This window comes from Rissa tridactyla, chromosome 20, assembly GCF_028500815.1.
Source record: "Rissa tridactyla isolate bRisTri1 chromosome 20, bRisTri1.patW.cur.20221130, whole genome shotgun sequence".
Taxonomy (NCBI): domain Eukaryota; kingdom Metazoa; phylum Chordata; class Aves; order Charadriiformes; family Laridae; genus Rissa; species Rissa tridactyla.
This window is the reverse complement of record NC_071485.1, coordinates 2,867,225-2,885,941: the sequence shown is the minus strand read 5'-3', so window position 1 is coordinate 2,885,941 and position 18,717 is coordinate 2,867,225. Positions and strand designations below refer to the sequence as shown.

Sequence of the window (18,717 nt, the reverse complement as noted above, 5' to 3'; positions counted from 1 at the left end):
CGAGGTTTGAGTAACACGGATGTTTTGGCAAAGAGCAAAGAAGCTGCCCGGGGCTCGAGGTACAATTTGGAAACCCCATTTTGTTTTTTGCATCAGGGTAATCCCCAGTACCAGCATTTTTCAGGGGAGCTGGCTGGCAAATCCCTTTCAAAGGTCCTTGATTACAACCACATCCTAAGCAAGGGGCATCCCACGTCAGCGCACATTGAGATATAAGCAGCATCCTCACCGCAGTCTGAAGGCTGATTTTTGGACTCACAATCCTTTTTGATGTGTTTGGGAAGTGCTTTGCAGTGCTGCGAAAGGACGGAGAGGTGAGCTCAGAGCGCCCTACCCAAGCCTGGCTCAGAAGGATGAAGGCAAAACACAACGGGGTTTCTTGCTCCAGGGGATTTCGGGAGGGGAAGCTGGGCACACTCTTGAACCGAAGCACCCCCGACCTCTGAAGCGACTGGTAACCGCTTGGCTCTGAGTGCAAAATGTTTTGTAGGCTCACACTCCCCGTGGGTGTCTGTGAAATGGGAGCACCCGCTCAGGCGTGAGATGCCTCCAGCCCCAAACGTCACCAGGCAGTGGTGGGTGATTTTTAATTTTCTCCTTTTTTAAGCTTGTCCTTTGCACTCAGGTCCACGCCAGGATTCATCGGCACTCATATCTAACTGCAACTCGCTGCTCCGCTGACCAGCTCAGGGGAAAAGCGGGCATCTGAGGGCAGAGATATGGAGCTGCCGCAGCTTCCCCCATCCCACGACATTGCCCAACACCTCCCTCACAGCCCTGGCTCAGCCTGAACGCCCTGTGCCAGCAAACGCTGCTGGGATCAGGGGCCCCAATCCTGCACCGCCCTCACCCCCAGGACCCAGCCAGGTGCTCCATTTTAGCAGGGGAGACGCAAGACCTCAGGAAATCACCATGTGCAGACACCAGCGAAGCTGAATTCCCCTGGAGTCATGTTGTTATTTTTGCCCTGCGACCATAAATGCTAACTCTACCCTGCTGGGTTGGCACTGGGGTCCTGCAGTGCCCGGTCCGGAGGCAAAAGTCCCTTCTGGAAACAATCCCTCCCAAGGCACTTACTATCATGGAAGCATTTAGAGATGCCACAGGGCCATGCTGCTGGTCCCTGGCACAGGACTCGTCTACGCGATGCAAAGAGGAGACAGGGGACACTGCTCTGCTCAGCTTGTAAATCCACACTGGCGCTTTCCCCCCACTTGGAGACTTTCCAGTCCCGCTGGGTGAGAACTGCCCCGTTGGAAATATCAGGCAAGTCTGTCCCAGAGCAAAACTGCCATTTCCAAACAGTTTTTTTTCAAGCCAGGCTGGGTCATTCTGCTATCGCTGCTGCAGGCTGTTTGGGGTGGGTATAAAAAAAACACACGCTCCCATTAAAAAAAGAAGCTAATGATTTTCTTCTCACTTGCAAGACAATTACTCCCACGCAGGAAAAAGGAAGCACACACTGACAGATACTGCAGCCACTTCCTTTAATAAAAAACTCTAGCCAGTTTGCTCAGCACAGCCAGAGGGGCAGAGAGCTGCTCTCGCTCTTGTAGCTTAAATCGGCCCTGGGGACGCGGGTCTCCTGGCAGCTCGTCCCCGTGCGTCCCTGACAGCCCGTCCCTCTCTTTCCTTGGCAGCCCGCTCCAAGAGCGTGATGAGTGGCGAGCCGGTGGGTGCCCGGCCCGCCTCCCCCAACCCGCTAGAGCGGCCCCTGAAGATCGGCTGGCTGAAAAAGCAGCGCTCCATCGTCAAGAACTGGCAGCAGCGGTACTTCGTGCTCAAGGGCCAGCAGCTTTACTACTACAAGGATGAGGACGATGTCAAACCACAGGTAGGATGAGGCCACTGGGCTTTGCTGGTCCTCAGTCTCCCCCTTCTTGCAACTTTGTTCGTAGGGAAATGATTTGGGATGGATCTGGAGTAGGGTATTAAAGAGGTTTTCTGCCTCTGGGCAGTAGCAGAGATGAGATATCCTCATCAGGATCATCTACACACTTAAAGTGCCTGCAAGCCCTGCTGGAGGCTTGGCCCCTCTGCGCACAAGCAACAGGGGGCTGGGAAAAACCAAACAGTTACCAACTAGAAAGTTGCTATCGTTCTCCAAGACAGCAGAAAAAGCCTGGGGAGAAAAAGAGCTCAGTACACCACCATTTTGGTGATTGCAGGTGCAGCAACGGGTGCACAAGATGATGGAAGCTTTGAGAGACGTTTCAGCCATGCACTTGGCAGGAAAGGTATTTTACAGGACGCTTTTAGGAAAAAACCAGCAGGACTTTCAGCACAGCCTGGGTGTGAGGATCTGCCCAAGACAGAACTCGCAGCAGGGCTGTGGGCTGGACAGACGACGGCGAAGGGCAGCTGCTTCCTTAGGAGCTCTTGCCGCAGGAGGGGGCAGCTGGGGGGATAAAGAAAGGGAATCTCTCTCTCTCTCCCCAGCCTCGGGCTCTGTATCCCACCCTGGCCCAGCCCCAGGCTTTGCAGAAGCCCCAGTGGTGCGGGTGCAGTTTGTGCTGCTGCCCTGGGTCCACCCTGCGTGGCCAGAGGAAACCTGCCCCGCCGCCTTTTCCTCTAAGGGAAAAGGCTTGAAATCTGCCGAACGCTCTGCTGCCTGTCAGTTCTGATGCTTTTTGAGATCCCCAGGAGAGCGCAACGTGCACCCACCCCTTTGCACAAAACAGGGGTGTGATCACCCACTCCACTTGCGCACGATTCAAATGGCTGCACCAGTGCCTGAGGTCCGCAGCCCTCTGGCAGCACCATCCCATCTTCAGCCTCTCCGCGTTGTAACACGCGCTCTCTCACCCATACAAACCATTTCGCAGGGTATGCATAGTAGTACACCCACCAGGAAGAAATCAGGTTGTCTTCCCAATTTATATGGATAACTTTTTAGGTTTTCAACCATTTTCTCCCTACCGTAATGTACTTTTTGAATATCCACCGCCTTTTCCTTGTTTTGAGAAATTTCAGGGAAAGGTCCTCCCCTTTGCCGGAAAAGCCAGTCTCTGTATAAATTGTTACTGGTAGCAAAACTAATCTCAAGATAGAAAAGGTTCATAAGGGGAAGGCAATCAGTAAATCCTTGGGGTGAAAGCACAGGGCTGAGTCCAGTGGGATCTAGGTCCCATTTCTGGTTTTCCCCCGTTTCAGGGGGGACTGGGGAGAGCAGTCTCCCTGGTTCTGTTTCTGTAGAAACAGAAAGTTCTGCAAAAAGCTTATTGCTATTTATGGCACTTCTGGCAGCTCTCGCAGTGGCCCTGATGCACCATCCCAGGTCATTTCAAACCCCTCTGATCCCGTCAACGATTCTGATTGACACAGCTGGAATTCAGGCTGTTGGAACACCGACGGTCCCCACTGCTTGCAGGAGCCCAATGGCTTTCAGGAGGCTGAAATCGCTGAGAAGCGTCATTTCTGTGGCACAGTCTCATTTCCTGCGCCGGGAGGCTGCCGGTGCTGACTCACATGCCTGCGCAGCCCCCGCGCCTCGGCCGCTCCCCACCCATCCTCTCCAGCGGGGACCAAGCTGCCCATGTTCACCACGACGGTTGGGGAAAGGAAAATGCGAAAGAAATGGCTGTTTTCCACTGTGCTTTTTTCATTTTCCCTCCTTTTTTCTTCTTTTTCTCTACTCCTCTCCTCCAAACTTTGGGTTTTTTTGGTTTGAAGTGGTGCCGTGTTAAAGCAACAGTTTTCCTGCTCCAGTGCAACAGAAAGAGGACGCTCCAGTGTTTTGCCAAGTCCTCTCTCCTTTGTACTTTCTTCTCCCACTCCCAACAGGGGTTAAAAAAAAACACAAGAAGGAAGGAAAAAAAAGAAAGAGCAAAATAACCAGTTTTCTCATTCTGAGAATCACTTAATCAGAAAAACTGGCATTGAAGAAGTGTGCCTTATTGTTTGAAAAATCGTTTTTAGCATACATTTATATATAGGTCACCAGCTCCCACGGTCTGTTTGAAAGAAGGACTTTGATCCTGGTAGTGTCAGCCTCGGAGGGACGGGACATGGGTATCTGCAGCTCCTGCTCTGCTTCGTCCTAGGGCTGCCTGTCTCTCCAGGGAAGCACCATCAAGGAGGTGGCCAGCAACCCAGAGGAAGGAGGAAAATTTATCTTCGAAATCATCCCAGGTGAGGATGCTTCCCTCCTCTTCGTTGCACACGTTTGGGCTGGACCGTTCAGCCCAAATCACTTGGGCACGTCATGTTGGCAGCCCTTTTGCTCCCACTTCTTTTCAAGGCCCCCACAGCGCTGCGTTGCAGATGAAAACAAATGTCTTGCTTTCAGTATTCACATGTTAGGGCTGGAGGAAGGCCCCGTGCCAGCGCCCATGTCCCATGCTGAGAAGCCTTGCCAAGCTGCAACGTTAAGCAGTTTCTGTTCCTTTCTTGCAGACCTTCAGCACGGGTGAAATAGAAGAGCGTCGCTTCGTTTCACAGTCAAATAGACATTAATGCAGAAATTTGGAGCCAAAAGCATTTAGCCAAGAAAACAAGAAGAATGTGTCTTTTCCCCTCCAATCCTGTCTGTAAATGATGAATAAATGTTTTTTTTGCAGGGGTCTCTGGAGACCAGAACCGGACAGGGCAGGACACCTGCGTGCTCATGGCCAATTCCCAGTCTGAGATGGAGGAATGGGTTAAATCCATCCGACGAGTGCTGGGGTCGGCGTCAGGAGGTAAAGGGGGGCAGGGAGCTCTTGGAGAGGCGGTTTCCTACTGCCTCATGCTCTGCAGTACTTTTGTGCGAGGATTTCAAAGCTGGACTCGTAAATCTATGAAACTGGAAAAGGGAGCTGTATTGTGACCGTAACTTGTAACGTCTTAGAAATCCACTCCTAGACCGGCCCCGTGGTGCTGGGTCTGCTGCAAACACGGGCAGTGATAAGGAAATGGCAGCCAAGCATGAATGAAGATTTCTGAGCTGGTTTCAGGCTCTTTTGCAAACTTCCTCACTGACTTATTGACCCCAAAAATGTTGTTCTTGAAAACAACTCATATTCAGGGATAAAGCGTTGAAAAATCTCGTCTTTCACCTGCTGATGTCCTTGATTTGCTTTTCTTCCAGCTTTTCTTGTTCAGCCCAGCCCCCTTCTCCCCCATTTTCTCTGTCTTGGCCACGCAGTCATCCTCCCCACGCGTAGGCAAGGCTTGTGGCGACAGGATCCTTGCCTCCAGCCCCCTCGGGCGTGCATTTATGCCATTGCAAAATTGTGGTCGGGGAAGTATAAAACGTGAATCAATCAGAGAGAAGCACACTGTAAATTTGCCACCGCAGGTGAAGCCCGCAAAGGAAGCAGCAAAGGTCACTCCAGCACCTTTTCCTATAAGGATGAACTCCTATAAGCAAGATCCACCAATGAAACAGGGCCGGGAGTCTCTTTAGCCCTCTTCCAAAACAGCACTAGCCTGGATGGTCATCCTAAGCCTTTCCTCCCACACTCTGCACTTTGCCCTCGCCATTTCTATTTTTTACAGGGTCCATGCCCTTCAGCTGTATAAGACAAGCACGACAGAGCTCTGGTCTCCCATAGCTCCTGTGTTGATGTAAATCCCAGCAAGCAGGCAGTGCCAATTGGGGCTCTGTCATCGTGACCCTGCCACAGGCACAGATAAGCTTCACCTAAATGACGATGCAGCTGGTTTTTGCCCGCAGCCCTGGTGTTTTCTGCCTCCACACTGAAACGTGCTGTGCCCTGGGGGAGGCAGCGTTACTCATCTGAAATTAGGATTGCAGGAGCCAGAAATTTTCAGGGCATTGCTCCACCTGGGTCTAATATTTAATAACAACTCTGCATCTGATCCTTGCTTAAACTTCAGAGGCTGCCAGTTTCTTCCAGCTACATAAAGTGACCTTATATGACAGAAAATGTAAATTTATAGTGGTGCAGAGAGCCCTAAGGATAGCAGAGAAGTCAGGTACCACGGAGCTGCATTTATGTCAATACACAGGTTAACAGACCCCAAAACTTCGCGCTTTAGGTTTTTGGCCTCAATGCAAGTTAAGGCAACATATGCTTTTAAAGTAACCCCCTGCACAGTGGAGGTTTTGGCAAGAGCCCACCTTTGGCAGCCCTGCGTCACCCAGCTAGTTGTGAGCTTATTGCACACCAAAAAGCAGAGCAGCTGCAAAGCGGGAAGCAACAGCAAAAGCATCTCCAAAATCTCAGAGGGGTTTTGCAGGGTTGGCTGCCACCCGACAAGGACAGCCGCCTGCCGGGTGGGCTGGCACGGACGTCGCATTGGCCCTGGGGAGGTATCCCCAAATGAACAAATCTGCCAGCTTGCAGTTAAATAAGAAATTCATTATCAGCTACCAAAGCAGAGGGTCAGGAAAGGAAAGAAAAAAAAAAGAAGTTATTTGCTTTTACTGTGCACAATGACAGGTTTATATTCATTATTTAAAAGCGTGAGTGAGTCATAAATGAAAAACCTCCATGCTCAGGCAGGTGCTGACAAGCCCTGTGGTTCCAGATGAGAGTGTTTACTTGCATTTTCCTGATCTGGAAGATGCCCAGGAATTATTTCAGCCTTCAGAGCGTGAGGTGAACACATCACAGGCACTACCGGGGCAAAAATATGGTAAAGGACCATAGGACCCTTTGCCATTAATATCCCAGATCCAGTTCGAGTTGGAATTTGTCTGCTCTTACCATGCCTCAGGCTCCCAGGAGGAAGAGCTGGGACGCAGGCTGCTGCCTTCCCGCCTTTGAGCTCATCTTTTGTTGCGAGTTCAGGAGGAAAAAGCCATTGCTCCGAAGGAAAGGTACCGCTTGGTGCAAAATACTGCTGCTCTTTGCCCAGGGCAGTTTCTGGAGGGTGAGGAGAGGGGAGGGGGAAGAAAAGCAACTAAATCAGTAAGAGTTCCAGCCCCAAACCTCTGCAAGGCTGCTTTTCTTATTTCTTGGTGGTCTCCCGTGCTTTCTATATCCTTCAGGTTTGTGTGATGAGCTTGCCTTTCCCTGTACCCTCGCATCGGCCTTTTTGCTGTTCCTGTCTCCCTTTGTACCAGCACCCTGCTCCAAGGCAGGCGAGCAGCATGGCCAAAACCAAGACCTTGGTTTGAATCATTTTGAGAACTGTTAATTATTTGGAGGAGGAAAAAGGTTTCGTTTTGCTATTATTTCTTTGGAAGAAGTTCTGCTTTCCCCCAGTTTGCGGACTTCTTGTGGCACTTATGCTATCAAACAAGCAGGTACTGCTGTCACATTTGCACCTGAAGCACTTTGGCAGATAATGCGCCTTTAGCAAAGCTTTTGGGCTCTTCTAACCTCTCTGTCCTTTCCCTAGCGGTGTTTGGCCAGCGCTTGGCAGAGACCATGGCCTATGAGCAGAAATTTGGGCAGCACCAGGTCCCCATCCTGGTGCAGAAGTGCGCTGAGTTCATCCGGGAGCACGGTGTGAGTGAGGAGGGCATCTTCCGCCTCCCTGGCCAAGACAACCTGGTGAAACAGCTCAGGGATGCGTTCGATGCCGGGGAAAGGCCATCATTTGACCGGTAATGCTGGATTCCCCCTCTCCTACTCAACTAGGTCTCATCCACCCCAAAATCTGGGAAAAAAGCAGCTTGCCTAACCTCCCCAGAGACCCCAGCAGTGCCTGCAGGAAACTTGGACCCTCCAGGAGGGCTTGGCAAGGAGAGAGGATTCCGCAGAAACCCCCAAGGGAGGCAAAAGCAGAATCAGAGGGTGCTGAGATGAGATACATGGAAATAAAGCAAAGCATTTAGGAAAATCCTGTCCCCATGCAGCAATTATCATTTGCAGGAGCAGCCAAGGAAGGAGGTAAAGGGAAGAGCCTACATAGCCCATCAGCCAAGGCTAGAGGTTTAGAGAAAGGAGGGCAGGTAGAGGATCACAAATAAGCTCAGAGAACGCCCTAATGCAGTAGAAATGATTTCTTTCCCTGCCAGCCCATAGCCATGATATTTTCCTCCTGTTCCTTTTCCCTACAACACCACATAGAGATGAGAGAGAGATTTTGGCTGCTGCAAGGCTGCATCCTCCTGACCCCCTCCCTTGGCAGGGCTAAGAGGAAACAGCAAACTCCCTAAAGCCAAGAGAGCTGCCTGTAGGTCCCAGAGAGGCTTTGGAGAGAGAGACTTGCTACTGCTACCTCCCCAGGCCCTATGCAAAATGAGAGAAAAAAAGGTAAATCCCTGGTGCATCTCTCTATAAAGCCCTCCCTTGATAGCGCACAGACCCGCTGCCCCGGTAGGTGCCTCATCGTCTCTATGAAGAGGTTTCCCACCTCTCCCCACCCCCAAGTCAGATGTAACCCCTTGCTTTTGGCCCCGGTTGCATAAAGCATTGCCCAGCGTCCCCTGCTTACTTGTGCAGGCTGCTCTGGGGCTTTACCCCATGGTTTGCACCGGGGAAAGCAACGACCTCTGTGCTGGGATGAAGGGAAAGTGGGTCCTGCCTTTCCATGGCACTGGAAATGAGTCTTTTTGGTTCAATTCCTGCCCTGCCCTGTCCTCCATAACAGCCAAGGAGCGCACAGGCGGCTCTGTGTGTATGAAGGGCCTTGAGGCTGGCTGTGGGGATGCCCCATCCAAGGAAGCCACCCCATATGGCACCACCTGAGCTCTGAGAGCCGCCAGCAAGATCTGGGGTGCTTGTGGGAGGGGAGCACCCAAAACCAGGAGCTTCCCTGGACTTCTGTGCAAAACAGTTTGCCTAAGCGGAGTGCTGGGGTCTCATCTCTGTATTCACAGGCCTGTCCCTAACTGCAAAACTCTTCCTATTTTAATTAGCTTTGTGCAGCTCTGTTAGGAAAAACCACAGCGCTTTTACCTAAATAATCCCTGTGCTGTGCAAGGCAGAGCCTCGGCGCCTCTGGAAGCGTTGCCAATCCGGCTGTTGGTTTTGCAGCTGAATATTTCTTGCTTTCTGTGTGCCAGAGTCCTGCTGAGAGCTTTCCTGTTGTAACCTGCACAGGGGTCGTAGGAAGGTGAAGCCTTTGTTTTTATTTTATTTTTTTTCAGAACTGTGTTTTGCAGCCGGGCATGGCGAGGGAGTTTGGCCCTTTTCCCAGCGCCCTGTGGTGTTAACCCTGTTTGGTATGAGCATCGCTGCGGTGATCTCAGGGTGACTGCAACACCCCATGCACTTCAGTTTTCTCAGAGAGGAGGAGGGCCAGTGATCTGAATGCTGCAAGACGCTGGCTCGACCTTCAGTGCCACCTTCGCAGCCTGTCTGGGTTTGTCCAGGCACGCTTGCGTGCACAAAGCCGGCAGGACTAAGTGGGGAGCATTAGAAAGCTGCCGTTGCAGCCCAGGCATCCAGGATGCCTAACGGTGTGTATTGATAGGCCCTACAAAAATACAGCTGTGAACAAAACCCTCTATGGTTACGTGCGTTTGTTAAAAATAGTAGTATTTTACAAACCCCGACCAATCCTAAAAATAAATGACCTGGGGGATTTTTGCTAGAAGTTTATAACAGTTTAGCGACTTCAAGGTAGGTCAAATTAGAGGCTTACGATCTTGACAGTGTCCTTTTGACATAATGTAAACTATATGGTATGCAAAGCTGCAAACATCTGTCCCGGCAGAACATCTTCAGTAATTGCTGCTAATCTTAAAAACCCCAGGCAAGCTTCGCCAGCTCCACACAGAGTGGGGAGTGCCTGCCAAATACGTGAACACCAGACAATATTTGCATGCAAACCCCCAGGAGTCCAACGCAGGCGGGGAAGGCTCAGCCCAGGAATGAACGCTGGGGACCTGCCAGCCCAACGGTGGGGAAAATCTCCACCAAGCATTCATTTTTCTGCCAGCCAGGGCCGTTCCCTGGCTTGGGGTGCCCTATGGATTCCCCCCAGCTTGTTTTGGCCTCCCTATTTATTTGTCTCTGTCTCCTGCATCTACACACAGAGCTAAAATAGAATCTCATGGCCCCGGCGCGGGGAAGGGTTTGCTCACCAGCCGGGTGCGAGTTTCACGGGGGTGTCTCTTTGCGCGTTGCAGGGACACGGATGTGCACACTGTGGCCTCTCTGTTCAAACTCTACCTGCGGGAGCTCCCCGAGCCGGTTGTACCCTGGATGCAGTACGAGGATTTTCTGCTGTGCGGTCAGGCGCTGGATGCGGATGAGAAAAAGGTAGAGATGCATTCGTTTCTCTCCTTCTGGCCTTCAGCTGTGTTTCAGTGCCGGGGCTTTGTGAGCTGGAGATGCTGGGTGCATATGGAGCGGGTAATTACAAGGTGTGTAATTACTGAGCTTCGAAATCTTGGGGGTGGGGGGAAATGAAAAAGAGAAAATCTCCCAAAGCCAATGGGGTTTCCCAAGTTGACAACATGGGTTTATCCATTTTGAAGCTTAAATTTCTGGAGCAGAGGTAAGAGCTGCTCTGCACCTCTTTTCATTGAGCCCTTGCGGCACACAGCGAGTGTGAAAACCAAGAGAGGAAGGAAACACGACCTCCTGCAGCCTCCCTCAGCCCGAGCTGAGAGCGGCGCCGGCGGAGGGCTCTGGGTGAGAGCAAGGAAGGAAGTGGGGATTTGGGAGAGGGAGAAGTGAGAAACAGACTGGAACTGTCTTTTCCTAACGATATATTTTGGCGAAACAGAAGCCCCCCCCCCCCCCCCCCCCCCCCCCCCCCGCAAGAAAACTCACTCACGGATGCTGTTCCTATACACAAAAAAATAAGGCAGATACCCTCGGTAGCATGAGCTCTGTGACCTGCAGTGTCCAGCCCCGTATTTCAAGGGCAAATACCGCTCGTGGGTTGTTTCACTTCAGGATCTTTGGGGTTAAAAATGACCTAAATGTTGATATACAAGAAATGGAAAGAGTTCAGGCACGACCAGCTCTTTCCAAAGAGCTCATCACACACGTGCGGGGCTGGAGGGGACCCTGCTCTTTCCTTTGCTGCTGTGGCAGCAGCGATGCTGGGCAAGGGGCTGCCTCCCCTTGCTGAGAACCGTACAAAACCTTCTCCTTGTCCATGGCTGATCTGCCAGAGAAATGTAATTTCCAAGATGAGCAAATGCCAGGAGGTGAGACCATTCAGGGATGGATGGAGTGACTAAGAGCCACTCTTGAGTCCGTATATATCCGTGAATCTTTATAGAGATATTTCTTAACTTGCATTTAGGGCCATCAGGAACTCCTGAAGCAACTATCCCTCCTTCCCAGAGACAATTACAACCTCCTCAGCTATATCTGCAGGTCAGTCCTCTGCATAAGGTATAAACGGCTCAGGTTTGGTGTTGGTGAGTAGAAATACGATCCCAAAGGCTAAGGCTGACTCCTCTCATGGGAGACCTCTTAAGCCGTGTTTTGGTTCCCCTCGAGGCACCAGATCCTGACTTTTGTAAAGGGAGAATTTCAGCCAGAGGGATAAACACCTTGACAATGTCTGAGCATAAATACCTACCCTAAAACTCACTTATGAATCCCTGAGAATTAAAATCAAGCGTAGCTTTTCTAGACAAAGCCTTGTGCAACAAGACTGTTGGGTTTCACCCCCTCTGGGTGATTTTTCTCCTGTTATTAATTATTAGATGGGGTTTTCCCCTTCCTTTTTGTTTTTGTTTTTTTTTTTCTGGGGGGTGAGCAGCTCATCACGTGGTGGTTTTTCTACTGACACCGACAAGACCCAGCTCCAGTTCATAGTTATAAGGCAACTATATGTTCCTGTCCTTGGGACTTAGAGGAAGAGCTGGATGGATTAATCAGGATTTTATACCAGTGGGTGTGTAAGGCTTTTTGCAGTCTTTCTTCACTGACTTGAAATATTTGCCCTTGGATTCTGGCAGGTTTCTACACGAAATACAGTTGAACTCTAGCATCAACAAGATGAGTGTGGATAACCTGGCAACAGTCATCGGAGTGAACCTCATCAGACCCAAGATAGAGGATCCTGCAATTATTATGAGAGGTAAAAGGGACTCCTGGAATAATTGGCATAGGAGCACCTGATATGCTGAAATACTCAGTTGCATCCACAATCTTGAAATTAAAAATTTTCTACAGTAGACCCATGGATATAAGCCAGACACATGCCTGGGCACAGTAAGTACAGCAGGATAGAATAAAACCACGTGTTTGTTAGGCTATAAATGTGTTTATGGTGACAAAAACCCCTTAGGAGTTCCTCTGTGTGTTCCCTCCATAGATTTCAAACAGTTCAGGAGTTCAGTGAAGTCATCTTTCTTTTGCTTAGAGCAGGAAGGTGTAAAATTCTTCTTAGCAAAACAAAGGAAACTCAAAGACATTACTGTTTAACTGAGCCAAACTGTAATCCCGTGGGCAAGGACAGACGCAGCAGAACTAGCAGAAGAAGTGTTTCAAGGCCAAAGATTGCTCTGCTCTGCAGACATCACATGCAAATGGTCCAGATGATAGTCATTTGGCTGTTCGTATAACTGACACCTGGTGTTCACTTGTCGAGGCAAAGCAGCACAATTTGTGGCTTGGTGCAGCCGAGCAGACCCCCATCTTGGTGGCTCCATAGTCCGCTCCTGCTATTCTGGGGTGTTATAAAAATCCCTCCGCTTATTTGGTTTTATCATCGTGCTCCTTGTCTTCACCTGCATTTCTATGTGCATCTCCATTTTGGACGCCAGAAAGACCAACCAGAAAATGCAAGTGTGGGTGGAAGAAAGCCCGTCACATTGGGCTTGCCGCTGACAGATCTCTCATTTCTTCCAGGCACACCACAGATCCAAAAAGTGATGACTGTGATGATAAGTGACCACGCAGACCTCTTTCCCCCATCCAAGGATGTGCCGCCCTCCCTCCCTGCCCTCAAAAATGACAAGAAAGCCCCCATCCCGCGCAGCTCCGTGGGCTGGGATGCTGCAGAGGACCCTGCGGTGCCCAGGGCGGAGAGCTTGATCCAAAAGCAAATGGTAAGGCTAGATCCTCAGAGAAATAATAAAACATAAATTTAATAGATGCATGATTAATTATTATGGGATCTAACAGGTCAGCGAGACACTAAGAGCAGTTGCTATTAATAGGGTAAAGAGCTGTAACTGTCATCCCTGGAATATCTACATCAGGAAAATGATGTAGATAAACTTTCCACTTTCCTGTGGAAAATCTACTGTTCTAGGAAAAATGAAAACTCCTACAATTTTTTAGTTAAAGACAGTTCTCGCTGGTGAAATGAAAACATTGAGGGCTTTCCTCAGAAAGAAAGAATCTCTGCGAAAAGTTCTTCTTAAGGGAAAACTTGTGGCCATTCCTGTTAGCATGTTAAAATGTGTCTTTTGTAAACACTGCAGTGACTGCGGTCACTGCAACCTGTCCCTGCTCACAAAGCAGGACGAGGCTGTGCTAATGCCGTGGGTCTGTTTTACAGGGAGATGACCTGAATTCCAGCAGTGCCCCCGGACCAGCTGCGAGCTCAAGTGCAGCCAGAGAAGATAATGGGTGCAAAGATACACTGGGAATGTGGAAAATGCAGTCAAGGAAAAGAACTCAGACCTTACCTAACAGGAAATCTTTCCTGACAGCGGCTTCTCCGGGGGAGAAAGGTGGCAACAACAAAAATGATGTATTTGCCAGTGACTTTTGGAGAAGCTCCCCTGGCAGCAGCATGCGCTCCGTGGTCCCTGAAGGACATAAGAGAACGTTGTCTCATGATCTTTTTAAGCTGCTCGACCTTCACCGGGCTTCGACCTACGATAACGTTCCTACCTCCCAGGCGGAAAGTGGGGAAGGCGCCGGCCCCAGCCCCAGCCCTTCGAGCAGCAGCTCCAATAAGGAATTTCTACCCTGCCAGAGTCCCAGCCATGAGCCAAAGGAAACAGCCAGCCCCACCAGCAGCCCTGCCGAGGTCTCCAAGCCTGATCAGGAGAGCAGGGAGTTCCTGCAAAACATGATCTTGAAGCTGGAAAAACAAATGGAGGTACAGAAAAATGACTACGAGGAACAAATTAAAAGGTAATACGCTGCAGAGTGCAGCTTTCTGGAGAGTATGAAGTCTTCAGATCATGTTATTACAACGCTAGTATTGCACAGATTTATTTACTATATGCATTACTATATACTATATTTATATACTATACTATACAGTGTATAATAGTAATGACTAATGATAAAATACGGTATTATAGTAGGTATTATAAAATACGGTATTATAGTATAGTAAAAGTCAATGCTAACGTGCTGTACTCTCCTGACATAGTTGCTAATGTTATATTACTACAATATTAACACCCCATAGTCCTTATTACATCGTTGTATGGCACTATAACATTTCTGCAATAATTACACTATCATAATTTTTGTTATTATGACAATATTGTACCATTATACTGCCCAGAATTCAGTAGTAGCATTAACTAATGTTACTAACATTAACTAACTATTAACTAGCATTATTAGTTGGAACCATCAGCGTTACTATAGTTTCACATATTGTTATCATATTGTCATATATCACGTGTATTGATTTATTGCATCGTGTTACGTGGCCACTGAGGGGCAGGGGATCAGGACAGAACCTCTGGCTTATTTTATTGCTTAACAACACAGAGGGCAGAATCCTGAAGAGCCAAATGATGACTTCCCGGCACTCTTCCGATGCGATCCTTTCACGCTCTGTTTCTCTTTGCAGTCTTGAGAAGGAAAATTACGAAGTCTGGGCCAAAGTGGTGAGGCTGAATCAGGACATTGAGAAGGAGAAGAAGAAATCTGAGGAACTGGAGCTGAAGCTGATGAACATGGAGCACTTACGGGAGGACATGGAGAAGAAAAACAAGATGCTTGAGGAGGAGATAAAAAACTTAGCTAAATCCATGAGCAAAACTGATGCCAAAGCCAACTAGGAGAAGACACCCAGCTGTGCACAGACATAAAATGCAGCTGCATGAATCCACAGGAATTGCCAAGCAGGTTCAGGGCCAGGGACTTTTATCGTCCGGTGTTCTGCTACTGCTCGCGGGCTGGTTTGGAGGAAGGAGCCCAGAAGGTAGAGGCTGGTTTATGCTCTGAAACCGGAAATTTCAAAAATATTCTTTAGCTTTTTTTTTTTTTTTTAACTCCTCTTTCAGCTGCTTAAATTACCTGTAGAACAGGCCAATACTTGCTGCTCAATCAGAATATCTTGCACTCAGGAGTTCAGGTTAAGGACACAAAATAAACCAGCAAGCACCCCTCCTGCCAGCCATCTTGCTGGAGATACCCACAGTGCTTCTGAGTGGAAGAAAACGTCCTTAAATCCTGGATCTGGGGAGACAGAAAATCCCCGAGGCCCGGGGTGACACAGCCCGTCAGGCAGCGTGCCCGGACGGTGGGCTGCAGATGCTGCCAGCACCATGGTTGAGATGTTCACAACACGTACAGTTGGTTACTGCTCTCATAGAGCAAGAGAAGCCCAGACAGCCCGTGGGGTCCACTGAGAAGAGGTCTCACACAGCATCACTCCCTGTGCTGCGCCAGACCCATCGATATCAAGGCTCCAGGTATAAAATCACAATATCATAAAAACCTCTCTAGTTAAGTGGCTGTTCAGTTATTTTAAATCACTGTTCCTTACAGTTGTGCGTATATAAATCCAGCACAGCTGCCGCTGAGGCTTGGGAGAGTGCTTTCACACACCCACACAGGCAGCTCTTTGTGCAGATGGAGGCCACCAGCAACTTTGCCCCGTACAGAAAATGGGGCTTCTGCATTTTCCCTGATGGACAGTTTTGAAAGTATAACCGATCTGGACTTGTTTACCGCCTCTGCTTTTGTTTTCCACCATTTCGTCAGCGTAGAACAGCATTTCCTCAGCCACCTTAGTGGAAACCTGAGTTTGCACCTCAATGATGATGCTGGGTCTCTCCCGGCTACTTGCTGCCATCAGCAGCAAGACTAACCGGACCCGAAGGCCTCATGGTGCCAGTGTGGCTATCTGTAAACTGGTCTGCTTGTTTCCCACTGCCTGCCAGCAAGTCGCCTTTCCAGCAGTACCGCGATGCTGCTGAAGCTTTTGCTGTAGGAAAGAAAATAACCTGACTCCGCAAGAAAACCTTTCACTCCTCATTTATGTTAAGAAGGGGGCACACCACCACACAGCCTCAGCCCAGCCTAGAGCCTTCATGGGAACAGAAGAGGGAAAAACACAGAGATCTGCAGGAGTTTTCGAGCAAGATGTCTAAGACCAAACGTGCGCCTCTTGTGCCAAGCATGGTGATGTTAATGCAACAACACTGGATTACTGCCGCGGAGGACTTGGCTTTGGTGATACGAAAGTTCAGCTCAAGACAGGCTGCAGCCCTGCTTGACAGAGCCTGCAAAGAAAAATGAACTGGTGAGAGACGGGGACACAGAGGATACTATGTGAAAAAAGGGGAGATGGCAGTGGGAAAATGTTATTAGAGAATAAAAAATACTGGGTATATAGCACTTGCTGCTACCAGCCTTGCTGGGGAGGACTCGTCTAGCCCTAAAACCGAGCCCAGGCTCCTTAGTCTCAAACGTAGATTCAGTTTGGTGTATTGAATCCACCTTTGCTCAGCTGTGGGTATAAAGTACAAGGGAGAGGTTTGTGAAAGTTGAGCTGCGTTTAAGAATCAGGCCCATAAATAGCTCATTGGCCTATAGATTCTCACTGCAGGCGGTTTTCCTTTCCATAGGATCCCCAGAGACTACACAGCTCCTCACTCTCCTGCCCAGAAACCTCCACACCAGGGAATTAAATTTTTCGGGAGGCCTTCATGGGATTACTGCATCTGGCTACTGCAAAATCCCAGCGCCTCCCAGAGGACCCACAGCCAAGGCCCTCTGGTCTTGCATTGATCAAATCTGATCAAAATGTTTCAAATCTGAAACTTGGTAATTTAAAATCTCAGTGAGGCTCACGTAACTCCCTTGCGTTGGACCAGCGGGGCTCGACCTGCTGGTGCACAGCTCCACAGCCCACAGCCTTGCAGAGGGACGGGCGTCACAGCGAAGAGCCCCAAGGAGGACAGCATGGCCTCCACCAGGCTTAGTCACCTTCAAAGCTGAGCTATTCAGTCCTCACCCTGCCCATCGCCTGCGTGTCCCACACACTAGGCATCCTGAGACGACACATTTCTTGCCTCCCAAAGTCTCTTTCAAGCACCACTAACATCATTGGTGCTGCAAGTCCAAGTTCCCACCACGCACCTAATGGACCCACATCTTCCCAACACTCAAATCAAGAGGTTTCCAAAGTGGCGCTGAGATGCATTTTGCCTGCCGTCATTTCAGAGCAACTGTTCCCATTGATGATTCTTTTCTGTGACTTCAGATGACCTTGACAGAGCTGCTTCAGTGTTTATTTAATTTTTTACCTTTGCAAGGAACTCATTACTAATCTGGGCTTGAGGCGCAGGAGTCAATTAGGGAGAAATTTCTCCATCGGGTCTAGGAGAAACCTCATGAACATCTGGGCTGGAAATGCCACACGCTCCTTTCTGCAAAGATCAAAAGTGTGAAGAGGCAAATAATTCCTTCACAGCCCGCAGTAGACTGCAATGACGTGAAAAGTCTTGGCTGAGGCTCAGAAGTCTCCGCGATTAGGACAAGTGCACGTTATTTTAGTATAAACTGCGCATTCCTCCACTTCCGCTGCAGATAGGCAAAACAACCTCTATCAAACCATGACTGTTTCTGAAGATCAGACTAATTTCTTTGAAGATATTCTGCCCATTAAAATTTGGAGTGTTTACAGTGGCTATATTTAAAAGATAAGACTTTCCAATAGAGGTCAGGTGGGCTGGAAGTTCTTAAGTGCATGGGGGGAGTGAACAGCCCCAGGGAGCGACACGGGCATCTTATGAGCTGATATTGCTGTTGGGTGCTGTAAGATAAGGAGGCTTTTCCTTTTTTTTTAAACGTGAGCTTTTTCCAGAGACAGAAAAGCATGGATCTGCCCAGACGTGTGGAAAATTTGCATCCTTTTCAGCCCCGAGGGTAAATCCTCTCAGCTCAGCCACGCAAAGCACAGAAACAGACCTAAACACTGGCAATGCCCAAATCCTGCTCTGGATTTAATGCCACTTTCAGATCTTCTGTTAGAGACACCAGAACATGACAGCCCCAAAAACTGGCCGATGCACGACCTAAATTTCCTTCCTCCTTCTCGTTTTGCAGCGAAGCTGTGAAGCTTTTTGGGGAAGGAGTAGCAGAGAAAGTCTCTCCTGTTCCTGGAGCAGGGATCGCCATTCCTCTGTGCTGCAAAGAGCATTATAAACTCACGGAGGGTTGTTTGGTGTCTGCTTTTCAGCTCAGCAGGCTTTAATCATGGATTCTGGATATCCTGGAAAGTGTGAAACTACTACTATCGTATAAAAGTGCAACAGACTGTCTGTCATAGAGAATAAAGAATATAAACCCTGTAGAAAGATCCTTTGCGACCCTGTCCTTTGGCTTGGAAACTGCCAAAAAGACAGTTTTTCACCCCTCTAACCCTCACCCTGCACAGCCAGAGGACAGGAGAGCATCCCCTTCAAGGTGATGGGAGAGTGTGCAGGATAACCCACAAAACACACGGAGGATTTTCCTCTCCTTTTAAATGTGATATGGCTTTCCAAATTGGAGCAATTAAAACCACAGATCTGAATGCATCTAAAACGGTTAAACCATGCATTATGGGGTGAAAATATCACATATTTTAGGACATAATTTCAGTCCTGCCCTCACCGTCTAGCATTCTTTGTGTTAGAGCAAAAAATCTGGTTTGCTCTTCTGAGGTATTTACTCAGAATTTATTCATTTAGGAATTCACTTCATTGTATCCAGGCGTTCG

The 18,717-nt window shown here is 49.1% G+C and overlaps 1 protein-coding gene across 3 annotated transcripts in view; it reads left to right on the top strand.

Moving 5' to 3' along the window:
- Positions 1–18,313, top strand: part of LOC128919561 (rho GTPase-activating protein 25-like) — a 51,046-nt gene extending 32,733 nt beyond the window's left edge. For 2 of the 3 annotated variants that reach the window (XM_054224879.1, XM_054224881.1), the window contains 10 exons: positions 1,641–1,834; positions 4,044–4,131; positions 4,560–4,679; positions 7,291–7,498; positions 9,971–10,103; positions 11,101–11,174; positions 11,765–11,886; positions 12,660–12,859; positions 13,315–13,898; positions 14,575–18,313. In XM_054224879.1, the coding sequence (XP_054080854.1) occupies positions 1,641–1,834; positions 4,044–4,131; positions 4,560–4,679; positions 7,291–7,498; positions 9,971–10,103; positions 11,101–11,174; positions 11,765–11,886; positions 12,660–12,859; positions 13,315–13,898; positions 14,575–14,785 (1,934 nt within the window). In that variant the 3' untranslated portion in view covers positions 14,786–18,313. Of the gene's footprint in view, positions 1–1,640; positions 1,835–2,168; positions 2,238–4,043; positions 4,132–4,559; positions 4,680–7,290; positions 7,499–9,970; positions 10,104–11,100; positions 11,175–11,764; positions 11,887–12,659; positions 12,860–13,314; positions 13,899–14,574 lie in introns of all 3 variants that reach the window. The other variant, XM_054224880.1, reaches the window with a different exon arrangement.
- Positions 18,314–18,717: the final 404 nt, after the last annotated feature.